This window comes from Syngnathus scovelli, chromosome 10 (assembly GCF_024217435.2).
Source record: "Syngnathus scovelli strain Florida chromosome 10, RoL_Ssco_1.2, whole genome shotgun sequence".
NCBI lineage: Eukaryota > Metazoa > Chordata > Actinopteri > Syngnathiformes > Syngnathidae > Syngnathus > Syngnathus scovelli.
In genome coordinates, this window is record NC_090856.1 from 8,584,752 (window position 1) to 8,599,351 (window position 14,600).

Genomic DNA, 14,600 nt, shown 5'->3' on the forward strand with positions numbered 1-14,600 from the left:
TTTGCCATATACCTGATTGCTTTTCCAGTTAAGTCTGTTGTGGTTCTAAAGCAAGAGTCACACTGACATATGGAAAATGTTGTCACAACGCCCCCCGCCTCACCTCACATACCACGACCCACACACACACATGATCACATCATCAAGCTAAAATATAACAGACAGTCTTACCTACTTGCGTACGTTAGTTACATGAGGTCTAACCACAAACTCAAAATGGAGCTTAATCCACAATACCTCCAAATGTTTTTCCTAGACAATTCAGTCAGCGCTAAGGTTTAAAACCAGCATCTTACTCATTCTGACCAATTTGAGACATGGGATAAAGAACTTTGTTTCAACACTACTCTTTCTTTCATGCTCATACTTTGAAATAGCAGCCTCTCACTAAAGAAAAGAGGTCTATGACGTTTTCATAAATATGAATTAGCAGCTACAGACAGGCTTGTTCATGTTGATGTCTCTGCCGATATAAGACATTCTGTTGTGTCTTTCTGCTGCTTCATTCCTTTCATGCTTATCTTAGCTTCGTTGCTATGACTTGCCTTCTGTCATCGGTTCAAATAAAGTACAACTGACAGTGTGTGTGTGTGTTGTTTTTAAACAATGTGACAGCGTTAACTTACTTGGACAGATATACCATATTTTCCGGACTATAAGGCGCACCTAAAAACCTAAAATTTTCTCAAAAGCCGACAGTGCACCTTATAGTTCGGTGCGCCTTATATAGGGACAAAGTTTTAAAATGGGCCATTCATTGAAGGTGCGCCTTAAAGTCCGGTGCGCCTCATAGTCCGGAAAATACGGTAATTTTAATTTTTATTACAATAATACTGATGTGAGCCACTTCAACATTTTCTGAAACTTTTTCTGAGAAACTAAAATACCGTTTAATACATGGTTCACACATCCCCCCACCCCCACCCCATTTTGTGTCCAATAAGCTGAGTGGCAAGAATGGCTTTTTACTGATTTTTTTGTATCCTCTTAATTTTCTGGCATTCCATCTTACGTACCTCTACTCTTGAGGTCAATTAGAGTTTGACACATTGGTTAATTGCTGTCCTTTTTTGCCTACTATCAGGAAGAACCGTTGAATGCAAGAGAATAATCATTTGCTTATGAAAGGTGACTTGCTCCTGAACAATTTCTTTCTCTACTTATGAAATTACAGATTCACCCCTGAGGCCGAGGCTGATAGATCACACTTCTTTGTAGTACTATGGATTGTATAGCCTGTTTATTTTATGCTACATTGATAAGCTACAAAATAGTTTGTGACCTAAATGCTCACGGAAATAAAATGTCAGATGCTCCTCATCTCACAGTGCGTCTGGTCAACACCTGGCCATGGTGGAGGATGTTTTTGGACCAAGGCCCAACCAGGTTTCAGCATGGCTCCACCATGTAAATAAACCTATGTCTGACCTCAAGCGCCAGAGTGAGCAGTCTCCTGACCACTTGACACAATGTTCCTCCCACAAGTTTGATCCTCAAGACTGGGTGGCCGTTGAAGGAAAAGGAAACTGGCTTTGGCATGGATTCGGAAGAATAAACACAAGCCCTGTAGAACAGGCAGTAGAATCCAAGTTTACACCCGACAAATGATTGGACATCTTGAATTATTAACATTATTTGACTTGGCTTTCATTTATTGGTATTTGGGCTGGGACTGAGATTTAAAAAAAAAAAGTACTGTTCTGATGGCAGAGGGAAAATATAATGACCACCATCCATCTTGGTCAAAAGGCAGGCGAGCGCAGACATTTTGATGTCAACGTGCCCTTCAGCTGGAATTGCGAACATCACATGACCAAACTCAAAAAGCAGGTGAGCTGCAACACATAGAGGTCACATTAATGATGGGAACATTTTGAAATGATTTTGCGTTTGAACAATGGCTTTTTATCGACTGTACATACGTATGTATATAGAAGAGGTGCAAGTTGCTCTACATTCCCCTGATGAATTGCCACCTACCTGCTTCCCTTCGGGCTACCTCTTTCTTATGAGATTCTTTCTGCAAATGTAGAAGTTCAGTAATGACAGGCTTTGATGTGGAGGGGATCTAGGCTAAGCACGGAGCTTAGTGATGAGGCAGGAGAGACAAAGAATATGAGGCAGCTAGTCGGATACAGCACGGATGTGTGTTGATTAAAATGATCTTCTTTTGCCACAGTTCAATGCCTTAATTCAAATGTTTATTTTTCTGCTTAAGCCCTCCTTTCAAGCCAACAATTAATATGTTTAGCTGCAAACACCTTCCTTATGTAAAGGACTCAAGACTAAACCCTTACTTTGACTACTCAGAAAACCACTCGGACTTAAACATTACCTGCTGCAAAAACTTATTTGATAAACACATTTGATGCAATGGTGATAGAAGGGCAAATTGAGCATACTATTATTATTATTATTATTATTATTATTATTATTATTATTATTATATCTGGCATCTTAAGATGTTTAGGAACCAAGAAATGTCATACTGGGTCATATGTTTTTGTTTTTCGAATGTGCCAACACATTCAACATTGTTTTAAAATGTGGGACTATTCCCTAAGAAAAATCTCCTATGGAGGGTGAATGTCATCCTCCCAACTGGAAGAGGAACATCCATAATATAGAGTTCATGTCACAGAGGCAGTTTTGATAAATTCCTCCACAACCATTGTGCTAGATGATATGTACAGAGCAGCCCCACATACTACTCGTGGTCAGCAACCGGAGATTCACCCATTGATGGATTATTTTCAATAAGGCTTATTCTTTCATTCCAGAGGTAAAAAAACAGAACATTTTGGTTTAAGCACATGACATTATTTATGTCTGGTCAACATTTTTTATTGGACAATATTCATACAGTTTGTGTTGAGATTTAATTGATGATGCTTAAATAAAAGTAATAAACCAGGGCTGATTTTATTCATGTCACAAACCTATATTTATAATTTTGCTTAGGTGGTTTGATTATTATTGTTATTTTTTTGTAACAACGATCTTCGGTTTTGGATAGGTGTTATCCTGGTTTGGCCTCTGAGCTCCAAAGAATGCTTTGGGCGTTTTAACACATGGATAATTATAGAGAACATTGGTGGATGGGTGGATCTGTTTGAGATAAAAACCAAAAACTCACATTATTATGTTTTGGATGCTGGAAAACCAACAACAAAAAAATACGCAGTTGACTGCCAGTGTACAAATCCTAACAGCTGCTATAATAACTAACTGCAAGTACGTTTTCTTGCATGGATGAGCCACAGTGAAAACAGCCCGCAGCTCTATACACTTATGATTTGGACTTTCTCTCAGGAGCCAACCCGTGACAAATGGACAGAGGAACGTGCCATTACAAGTTACTGTATCATGTTCATGCATGCCGCCGGTGGTATTCCCACTTCATGCATTGTTGGCCTCTTTAACGCCTATCGCAGCTCTACAATACAGTTTCACCACAGTTTTGATTAAGCACTTGACTAACCATAAAGCCTTGTTGGCAACGGTTGAGCGGCTGGCAGAAAGGAGAGATGCTGTAATGAGGTTCACAAGGTGAGAGTCGCTGGGCTAAAATGTGATTCCTCTGGCCGTGTTGAACAAGAGTCGGCTCAAATCACCTCATTTCACACGTTGGCTCTTGTGCATGCGCAGGAGAGAAGCATTTTCATCCTGCAGGCGGTCGCTACTAACTCACAGCAGGAAAATGCTAAATGTGGAAAAAAAGTACTGAGTTGATTTGGTGAGAGGGGAAATATTGGTCTATTTTAAATGCAAAGCTAGAGAAAGGAAGTGGCAATGGAAATGCAACCATTTTCCACTCATATGAAACAGAGCACATCAAGACTCAATCATTCTCAAGAATAGCATAAACTTTCTTCTCAAGGGGAAGGGGAAAGAAATGGAAAGAGAAATGGTTATGATTTGTCTTGTGGTGCGTGCCAAGAAAAATGGTGTAGCGGTTTTCCCGCCTGCTCGTTTTTCTCCCATATTTAAGCCGGCTGCGTGCTGCTGGTAGACATTTACCACATCAAGGGCCCATTCAAGTTTCTATCACTCGCATTTGTGTGAGGAGGGGAAGGGGAGGACTGCATTAAAGTAAACCCTTTAAAAAAAATAAAGACAGGGTGGAAAGGGCCTGCGATGCTACAGTACTCCTGTGTGGTCTCTGCCCCCCCCCCATTTTCTCTCTCTCTCTCTCTCTCTCTCTCTCTCTCTCTCTCTCTCTCTCTCTCTCTCTCTCTCTCTCTCTCTCTCTTGTTCTCTCTCTCTCTTGTTCTCTCTCTCGTTCTCTCTCTCTCTGTTTCACATAGGTTCCTCCCTCTCTCACATTCTGTCCAAACCTATAAGCTGGCGAGGGCCCTTACTTACTACACACCCAGCAGGGCTTTAAAAAGGCACGTCTCACAGGTCTCATACTCCATACTTTTTGGTTTTGGCGTTTTCTTCTGAACACCGGTCAAGTCCAGCATCTTCAGCCTCCGACTCACATCACACCAGGGATGCAGACGCCACATCGCTGGTCTCGGAATCTCCCACTCATTTTTCTGGGAACTATGTTGCTGGCAGGAGATTGGGCTGCTGTGGAAAGCCAAGGTGAGGAGTCAACACAGATACGAGTGGTCCCTGTGGTTGGGCTATTTCTAGCACTGTGTGTGCAGATGCAGGTAAACTCAACATGTTAATGTGTGTGAGGAGTCAGGACAGACTGTCCCTCAGAACAAAATACACAAACTCAGGTTTGTGTGCAGAGAGAGAAGTCTGCAATTCTGCACATGAATAAAAAGTGTGGTTGAGCACATTTTGGTTTGTTTTTCTTTAAGTTTGATTGCATTCTGCTTAATATGTAAAGCAGATGGTTAGGTTGAGTACAGCTTGGTCGGTAGATGTGTTCTTGACAGGTAAAGCACTAACACTCCTAATTTTTTATGACATTGTGTCAACATATGTACTGATCATATTTTTGCTCATCTTCAACAGTCCTGTACGAACATGAAAGAGAGGCAGCCTACTGGGATGCCCAGGCCAAGGCGACGCTGGATGCTGCGTTGAAACTCCGCCCTCGGGATCACCAGGCCAAAAACATGATCTTGTTCCTTGGAGATGGTATATATATATATTTTTTGTCATTATTCTTGGAGTATTTTTCTCTGAAAAAGCAAGTGTGACATTGGTCAAGGGCAACCTCAAAATACGGGATGACAAACTGTCGGAAAATGGAGCCTTTTGAATGCAGGACAATGTGTATGTGTGGGTAGATAAGTACTCGATTCCATTGGAATGAGTGGTTGTGGATGGAATAAGAGGGCCGTGTGTGTGTGCTCAGTAGGAAAATGATGGTGGACCAACCATCTGGAGCATATTGTGAGAAGCTCACTGAGATTCAACGTCTAAGACCTGATTAATTGGCTTCATTCCAATAAATATTGCTTTGGTGGAATGAGGCCGAGGGGGCTCAAATTTTTCCACATTAACGTCATTCGAGCATATCTTTATGGGCGTTGCCTTGTGCACTGAGAAAGTCATGCTGGAGCAGAAAAGACCCTTCTTCAAAAGGGTCAGGGTTACATTGATTAGGATTTTATTCATCAGGTGGCCAATGGCATTGTGTGAACGATTATGTAAGTCAGGGATGAGGACTTTAGGATGTGCAGCAACAATTCAGGTGGCAATGTCGATTAGTGCAGCGATGGTTGTCGGATTAGATCAGTAAGATGTGACCTCTTTCAGCAATGGAAGTGTGGTAACAGCGATCAGTGAGGGGGGAAAAACATTACCATCAAAGTTAGAATGGTATCGTTAAATCTACGTTTTTTTTAAAAAAAACATATTTTAGACTTCCCTTTAGCTGAGTTTTAAACCCAACCTTTCTTGGGTAATGGTTGATGTAGCTTTGTTCCACCAGTAGCACCAGGACATCTACTTTAGCTCTCTTCTTGGAGTCCTATGTAAACATTAGATTGTTGTACCTTCCCCCCTGCTTTAAAGAGGTTATTGCTGATGTCTCTAGCAGATGTTGGGGTCTCCCACGTTTTCCTTCTTATCATCATGGACTGTTGTTTTCATTAGTCTACCCGTGCAACTTTGTACACCAGTGGTTTCTTCACAAAATCTACATGATTGAAAAATATTTACTCAATGGTTCTGATTTGATCAGATTTTTCCATTTTCTATTATTCTCATGTTTTTCCATCCTCTGACAGCTTTATCGCTAAGGTTTTAATGCTACTTCCACCGTAACCGAGTAAAGATGCAGTCTTTATTTTTAGTCGAGTCTTGTTGGCAAAACTGAAACCTAAGACTGAGAATAGACATTCCATAGGATTTAAAATTCAAATGATTAATGTAATAGTTTTGGGCAATGAAACCAAACCTGTTTCAGTTTATCGTAAAAAATAAAATAAAATAAAAACTTCACAGTTCTAATACTAATAAAGGTGACAGTGTTTATGAAATCCAATTTTAGAAATAGGCTCCAGTACACCTGCGGCCCTAGGAAGTATAAGCACTACAAAGAATGGGTAGAACACTGTAATTGTTCTAAAAAAAATAAATAAAAGCAAACACAAGATGAGCTGTTCCATGCTGTAAAGTAAGTTCCATGATGTTGCACAGTAGTAATTTTGCACATGTTGACCCATGAGGTATTCTTTAAACAGTGGTCTTAATACTTGCCAAGCGCTGCTTTCAGTTGATGGTAATGGCATAAACTTTGTTTACTTGGAAGATGGTCAAATCCTCTTTTCACCTCAATTTGACAGGAATAGCCCTAGTTCTTCAAACAAACTTTTTTTTTTTCTTTTCAACCAAGGATGAAAATGTCTGCTTTGGATTTTGGATGCTTTTAAATTGAGAAAACCTTTGGAAACTTTCAAGGGTCATTGAGGTCATTAACTGACAGGAATATACAAAATGATTATATGACTATGCGAAATGACTATGCAAGTCAGTAACCTAACCAGTCATTGTCTTCCAGGAATGGGCGTGTCCACTGTGTCGGCCGCTCGAATTCTGGAAGGCCAAATGCAGGGCAATGCAGGAGAGGAGACAGTACTGGCCATGGACACCTTTCCATATGTGGCACTTTCAAAGGTGACAACACATTAACGCCACATATTTCAAAAATACAACATAAAAACAAATATTTTGCCCTTATTATGTGCTGAATTTAATTGATTCATATCTTGCTGACCTGAGCATTTGAGTGTTGAATTGTATCTCATTACATTTTCTAGGTGACATTTTTTTATTTTATCACAATGTGTCAGCTCTGATCCAATATTTGTTGCAGTATGTATGTGAAACAAGATCAGTTGATAGTGCGTCATGCATATATATATATATATATATATTTTTACCAATTTACTTTCTTTAACGTGTTGTCTCTTGCCTTCTCACTAAGACATTGGCCTTCAAACCTGGGTAAAGGCAACAGTTTAAGTCAAAATGCTGACACCGTGGCAAAATGAGAAAATAGATTTAAGGTGGGATCAAAGTTGAAGCCAACATCATAAGTCTTTAATTATGGTAACCATAGAGAGAAGGAAAGTTTAAAGCTCTACTCTATATGTTATGGTAAATACTGTAGTTTCTCATCTGCTAGGTCTTTCTGCGGAATAATCTGTGTACCTTTTTGAAAGGGGAACCAACCCTCCCCTCCTTTTTTTTCCAAAGCAAGAATACGTTATATGTGGCAGCACAAGTGAAATCACAGTACACATACTCACCGTTCGTCACATGCAAATTAACTTTATTTAATGCACTTGTTATCCAAAGTGTCTTATACACATTCACAACAAAGGATGTAATCCATTAATCACCATTCATTAATATTTATAGTTCATTAAGCTACACTTACCTCTTTAAAAATTATCTTTGCAATGGGTCAGTTTGACACTGAAGCTAACAGGAAGGTTTAATGTTCAATCTTGAGTACACCATGTCTGAGATGGAAAACAGAATGAATGAATTGCACATCAACTTCTTGATGTCAAAGAAATCTACAAAAATAAATCCATATTGGTTCACATATCTCAGTAAACGTAGATGTTTATGATCATGCTGTATTTGGTAGTTTTTATACGTGACTGTAGTGAAATTGAATACTTCCCACCTTTATACCTGCAAAATAACAAAAATAGTCTAGAGGTCTGCGAGCAATTGAAGTATTCATTCATTCATGCATGCATTCATTCAAACATATTTCTTTTCACCAGACCTACAGTGTAGACAAGCAGGTGGCAGACAGTGCCAGCACTGCTACAGCCTACCATTGTGGAGTGAAAGCTAATGCCAAAACTGTTGGACTGAGCGGCAAGGCAGTGGCCTATGAATGTAACACCACCTTTGGCAACGAGGTCTACTCTGTGCTGCGACGTGCAAAAGCCAAAGGTAAAGGGTCAGCACGTTTAAGAGTTTCTTATCTGTATTATTGGATGAATAAACCAATCATCTGATAAACATGTTACTGGACTAACACCGGTTATAGTTCAATGTTCACAGAAGGCTAATAAGGAGATGATTTTCCATTGCTTAGCAAATGTTTGGATGGCTATGAAAAAGAAGTTTTATAATATTGACTTAGTCCTTGAGTACGTATGATGGACATCTTTTGGTGTCCTTAAATCACAGATAATGCTTTTTTATTTTTTTTTACGACATTGCATAGCCAGAAAAGGATAAGACAATACACTGTAAGCCAAGAATTTTTTTATTTCAGTTTATTACCTTACTGCATATCCAATTTTAATGGCTGTCTATGTTCTTCATGTTCAAAATCTCTGTGTTTATCCAACACCTGAAACAACCCACAAACTGTGTATATAACCCTAATGCAGACTGACATTTTTCTCCATAGCCTTAAAAAATTGGTGACTTTGACATTACTCCAGTGGGTTCTGTGTGTGTGTGTGTGTGTGTGTGTGTGTGTGTGTGTGTGTGTGTGTGTGTGTGTGTGTGTGTGTGTGTGTGTGCGTGTGCATGTGCATCTGTGTGCGTGTGTGTCAGGCAGTATCAGCAATCTGCTTGCAAGTACCGTATTTTCCGCACTATAAGGCGCACCGGATTATAAGGCGCACCAATGAATGGCCCATTTTAAAACTTTGTCCATATATAAGGCGCACTGGATTATAAGGCGCACCTTCAATGAATGGCCCATTTTAAAATTTTGTCCATATATAAGATATATACATTTGGCCCGCGGGCCGGACTTTGGACACGCCTGCTGTAGTGGCTCAATATTGGCCCATATATAAAGCGCACCTGATTATAAGGCGCACTGTTGGCTTTTGAGAAAACTGGAGGTTTTTAGGTGCGCCTTATAGTGTGGAAAATACAGTATATGTCATTTTCTAATTTTTGAATTTTAACAAACCATGTCTTGTTTTCACTCTCCAGGTAAATCAGTCGGTATCGTGACTACCACTCGGGTCCAGCATGCATCACCGGCTGCTGCCTATGCACACTCAGTCAGCCGGAGCTGGTACAGTGATGCAGATCTTCCCAGCAGCGCACGTCATCAAGGGTGTGTGGACATCGCCACGCAACTAGTCACCAACGTTGACATTGATGTGAGATTATTTTTGTATTCTTATATGTATGAGGATTGTACAGTTTAATTTTTTCCCCAACAATTCCAAGCAACTGTTTTGAATTTATGGTACTGCATAGGCTGGTGGTACAGTGGCGCATTTGACTCATAACCAAAATAATTGGCTGTCAACCTCTTCAGGAAGTGCCCGCTTCTTGGTTGAACATATTAAGACCCATACAATTTATAGATGGAGAGATGGACTTGCACACGCATTTTAACTTGTCCCCATTATACTGTACATTGTACTGATTTTGTCATCACATTCACCTTATAGAAAACACTTTGCATAAAGTTTATTGGTTGACGGTACAGTTAAATGTTTATTATTTTATGACGCAATTTTCATACAGTGTGATGATGGCTGTGCAAGGACTTTGGTCTGGTTAAACGATCAAAGAGCATTGACAAGACAGTTGTGCAGAAACATACTGTATTGTCACAATTATGAACACGGGTAGGGTTGTTATTATGCACGGGTTTTTGGTGCTGTTCACTCAGTTGGATTTGAGCAAATAGTATCAATGATACTTGCTGCCTTGTGCAGTTTTCAGGCAGTTTTGCTCAGTTGACAATTCTATCAGCTGATCTGAAGCCAAAGTTACTATTCTTTTTCCCTCAAGGCGTCCAATTGGCTCAACTGAGTCCTTCAACATAGTACTTTCACTAACGTCATCCAGGAAGCCTTGTTCATCAGTCTGCCAACTCTCGTGTCTGTCTTGATAAATTACAAGCCACTTTTTTGTGATACTTTCTTTGCTCTTGATTTCCCATGTTGGACCGCACGGTTGAAGGCCAATAAACCACGTTGCCAAATATCAAACATACTATTTATCGTGAGGAAAAAAAAACAGAGCTTTCTTTTTTTGACTGTCAGTTAATCCTGTTTGGCTAGAGTAGACATCCACAACTGTCATTAGCATCTTTTACACAGAGGTTGCATAAGAGTGCCATGAACATGAAACTTACATTGTGCCACCTCTTTTATTTTTACAGGTTATTCATGAACACAAGCAAAAATAGCATTCAAATTTATGAAGCATTTTGTGTGTGTTTAATTACACAATTAATACACTCAAATAATGATGCAGTGCAAAAAGACAATACTCTTGGTGTCCTTTTTTAGGTGATCTTGGGAGGAGGGAGAATGTACATGACACCAAAAGGAACTTCCGACCCTGAGTATCCAGCCTCTAACTCTCGCAAGGGGGACCGCAAAGACCGGAGGAACCTTATAGACGTCTGGTTGAAGGCTAAACCAGTAAGATCATCTTTTTTTCTTTTTTTTTTTTAACACAAGTAGTATGTTTTTCATTACACACAAGGAGATACGTATGACAATGTAGATTTTGTCTTTGTCTATGTCTTTCAGAACAAGAATTCACACTATGTTTGGCACAGGAAGGAGTTTGATGAAATAAACGTTGAAACTACTGATCGACTCATGGGTGGGTAACTTGCAATGCAAATAGGACATGAAACTATATTAATGCACTGTCAACGTTCTACACACACATCCAGTACTTGCATATCTGTGTCTAGGCTACCTAGTTGTTGACATTTTATCTTATGTTGTGAAACTGTTCCAAGGTTCAAAAAGAACACATCCACTTGAATCTTAACAGCTATATGAAGTCATCAAAGCGTGCAACTATTAATTGATAGCTGTATGTCGTTATCGCCTTGCCATGGTGATAAGAACCCAAGGGCACGTTTCTTGTTCTATGCACCATGCACCATCGTGTCTGTCATCTTCTGTTTGGCCAAATAAGTAAAAGTTTATAGCTCATTATATAGGTTTGGAAGCATAATTTTACCATGTTGCTTCATCGCTATTTCACTCATCACCATGTTGCTTCAGCACTATTTCACTCATCACCATTACTTTGCATTTGTATGAGCACTTAGCCACAACTATTTATTGATGCATTGGTCGTCAATATTCATTTTCAGCCATTTCAGATTCTAGAGCACTTGGTGAATACCATGGGCCAAATATATTATTTTCTCTGTTTTGTTTCTATTGCTGTCATAGTGCTACAGAATTTATTTCTAAGTCTCACCTTCCTTGCATGTGAACAACTTAGCATTTGCTGCCAACCTTGCTAAAGTCACCTGTTAAGAATTAAATGTGTTAACAACATGTTTTTCCAAGCATTCACTCCACGTTATTAAACTTATGTTTCCACCACTTTTACTTTTTGGGTGTTGCTAAAACAAACAAAAAACAACAACAACGCCAGATGAGTGTCCTTTTCAGTCAAATGTCCTGCTTTTCTTTTTAATGTAAAATTCTGGCATATATTTGCAATATCATTTTTTATTGATCTAAAATGTACATGTCTCATTAAATCTTTGAAAGACTACTCGAAACAGCATCTAGCTTCTCGCTTTTCTTTGTTCCAGGTCTGTTTGAGCCAAAGGATATGAGATTTGAAGTTTTCCGAAATGCCACCAGGGACCCTTCAATTGTGGAGATGACTGAGAAAGCCATTCAGATCCTGAGCAAGAATCCAAAAGGCTATTTTCTTTTTGTGGAAGATGAGTACTTGATATTAATAGTAGAACTGATATACCTATACACTATAAATAGCAGAAGTATTGAGAAATACCTAATCAATGAACTACGGTAATTTGAGTCTGAACTCATTATCTGCTTTCAGTTAATATTTAGCCTGATTTAGAACTAAACACTTATCAGTACATAAATTATATTCTCTTCTTCCATCACGAGGGAGAATTGATCATGGACACCACGATGGCATAGCCAAACTTGCACTGACAGAGGCCGTGATGTTTGATCGAGCAATCGATCGAGCTTCTCAGCTCACCAGAGAATCTGATACACTGACTGTCGTCACGGCTGACCACTCGCATGTTTTCACTTTTGGCGGTAACACACCCCGAGGAAATCCAATCTTTGGTATGACTCATTTAAATTCATGTTCTGTAAGACCGGTATATGATTATTCTCAATCACCACGTTGTTATTTTTTTTCATGTTGGCAACTCAGGGCTAGCACCAAAAAAAGCAGATGACCAAATGCCTTTCACCAGCATCCTGTACGCCAACGGCCCCGGTTATGTGCATATAAATGGAACCAGAGGGAACATCACGATGGTGGATTACTGTAAGGACATGATAATAACTTTCAGATGCAGAACTTGTCTCTGCTTGGGTGTATTGATTTAATTATAGCTTGCGTTCAATCACTGGGAAGCAAAAGTTCAGCTATAATATTTATAGGATTTGCTCTGCTCTGCTCTGTTTAGTTTTAAACTCTTGGTGTAAATGTACAGTTTAATACCCACCTAAAAAAACGTTTGCGTTTCTTTGTGAAAGACTGTACAAGCACTGATCCGGTTCCTCCTGTTCTGTCCCATTTGACTTAGTCATTGCATTATATACTTTGTGTATGTGTTACACTTTCTTAGGATGAATTATTTTGATAAGACATCAATTTTGTCTGCATGAATATAACAATCGTAAAACTATCTGTTTTGACAAGTGAAACGCATCTGGTACCTCGGTTAGCTTGTGATTACAGTTGAGGGATTCATTTGTAAAATATATTTGTTTTGAAAACATGACACTGTTTATTCTGATAAAAGTACATAAAATTTTGGCTTTTTTGTATATATGATAGAAACCATCATCCTATGGGAAAATACTAAAAAAAGAGAGGGGCCCAGATTTGCTTGATTTACTGAACATGGGTTCATTGAACATTGTCCATGGGTGTCTAAAAATATACCCAGTGCCCAGAAAGACACATGATAGATTTAATAATATGAACTTAGGTAGTGATTCAGTTGCAGTGGAACGGATCATATTCACACTAGTAAATGAGGCTTGCAATTATGGTTGAAAAGTTAAGCAGTTACTGGCAAAAGCAAGATCTCACCCTGAGGCCTGTGGATTTATGATGTTTCTACGTTTTCTTTGTGCTTTCATAAGCTTAGAGCTCAGTTATATTCTCCTTTCTACCAATTTTATTTGCAGATGACGAGGAGTACATGCAGCAGGCCGCCGTTCCTCTTGATGCTGAGACGCATGGTGGCGAGGATGTCGCCATTTACGCCAAAGGCCCCATGGCTCACCTCTTCCACGGGGTTAAAGAACAGAACTATGTGGCTCATGTTATGGCCTATGCTGCTTGTTTGGAACCCTATACAGACTGTCCTCCTCAAACTCATTCCCACATGTCCAGGGCATGTGTGCACACATTCTCAAATCTATTTTTTTTACTAATTGCCTTCTGGCTATCCGGATGACATCAACAATAGAAATGGATCAATTCACAGAGGTAGTATAATGCAAGTAAGTGCATAGCATCTTTGCGGCAAGGAATAATTGAAGTAAATGTGTATTGAGCCATCTCACTTGAAATTCAAGCTATTTAGACATCATGCATATATGCAAGCAAGAAAAACAATGTTTTAGGTAAACACCAGTCAACCATTGGAATATGCAAAGCTTTATGTGGTTATTTCATATAAAGCAATATTGTCATAGTATGTTGTTACAAAAATATGCTGGTCAGGTTTCTGTCCTACTCTCACCATTCCAATTATTTACATATGAATCTGAGGTTGACACACCGAGAATAACTAGAAGTCAACAAGGATAACTGTTCACTTTGTTGATGCACATGTTGACACTGAATGAAGGGCTGGACTCTGAACCAGGAACCAGCTTGCCATGCCAAGCTCGAACACCAATAGAACTTAAGAATTTGTAATGGTACTGTATGTATTTTCCAGGTTTTTATGATTTTTTTTTAATGAAATTTTATCACATCTTCACCTCATGGGCAACACATTTAATTTTTTTGTTTGTCCGAGTTGCTGTCACTAATCTATTTTCATTGTCCGTTAATGTATTATAAATGCAAAATGTATTTTTATACAATGTCTGTGCAGAATGTCAGATTGAAAAAATAAACAAATTAAATTAAATACACGTTTTTGTAAGTTTGCATGTTCCTTATCATTGTCCATTCATAATAATCAAGTA

The 14,600-nt window shown here is 39.1% G+C and overlaps 1 protein-coding gene across 1 annotated transcript; it reads left to right on the plus strand.

Annotated features, from left to right (window-relative positions):
* The first annotated feature begins 4,268 nt into the window (after positions 1-4,268).
* alpi.1 (alkaline phosphatase, intestinal, tandem duplicate 1) lies at positions 4,269-14,546 on the plus strand. Its single transcript, XM_049726107.1, has 11 exons — positions 4,269-4,590; positions 4,975-5,100; positions 6,971-7,086; positions 8,211-8,385; positions 9,391-9,563; positions 10,710-10,844; positions 10,956-11,031; positions 11,990-12,124; positions 12,315-12,506; positions 12,598-12,714; positions 13,587-14,546. The coding sequence occupies exons 1-11, from the start codon at positions 4,497-4,499 to the stop codon at positions 13,856-13,858; spliced, it is 1,611 nt and encodes a 536-aa protein (XP_049582064.1). The 5' UTR covers positions 4,269-4,496; the 3' UTR covers positions 13,859-14,546.
* Positions 14,547-14,600: the final 54 nt, after the last annotated feature.

What these genes read in the sequence shown, in the direction of transcription:
- alpi.1 (XM_049726107.1), top strand. Translation starts at nt 4,497, where the DNA reads ATGCAGACGCCACATCGCTGGTCTCGGAATCTCCCACTCATTTTTCTG. An exon ending in CATATGTGGCACTTTCAAAG is followed by an intron (nt 7,087 to 8,210) that starts GTGACAACACAT and finishes TCTTTTCACCAG; the next exon opens with ACCTACAGTGTAGACAAGCA. An exon ending in CCGAGGAAATCCAATCTTTG is followed by an intron (nt 12,507 to 12,597) that starts GTATGACTCATT and finishes TTGGCAACTCAG; the next exon opens with GGCTAGCACCAAAAAAAGCA.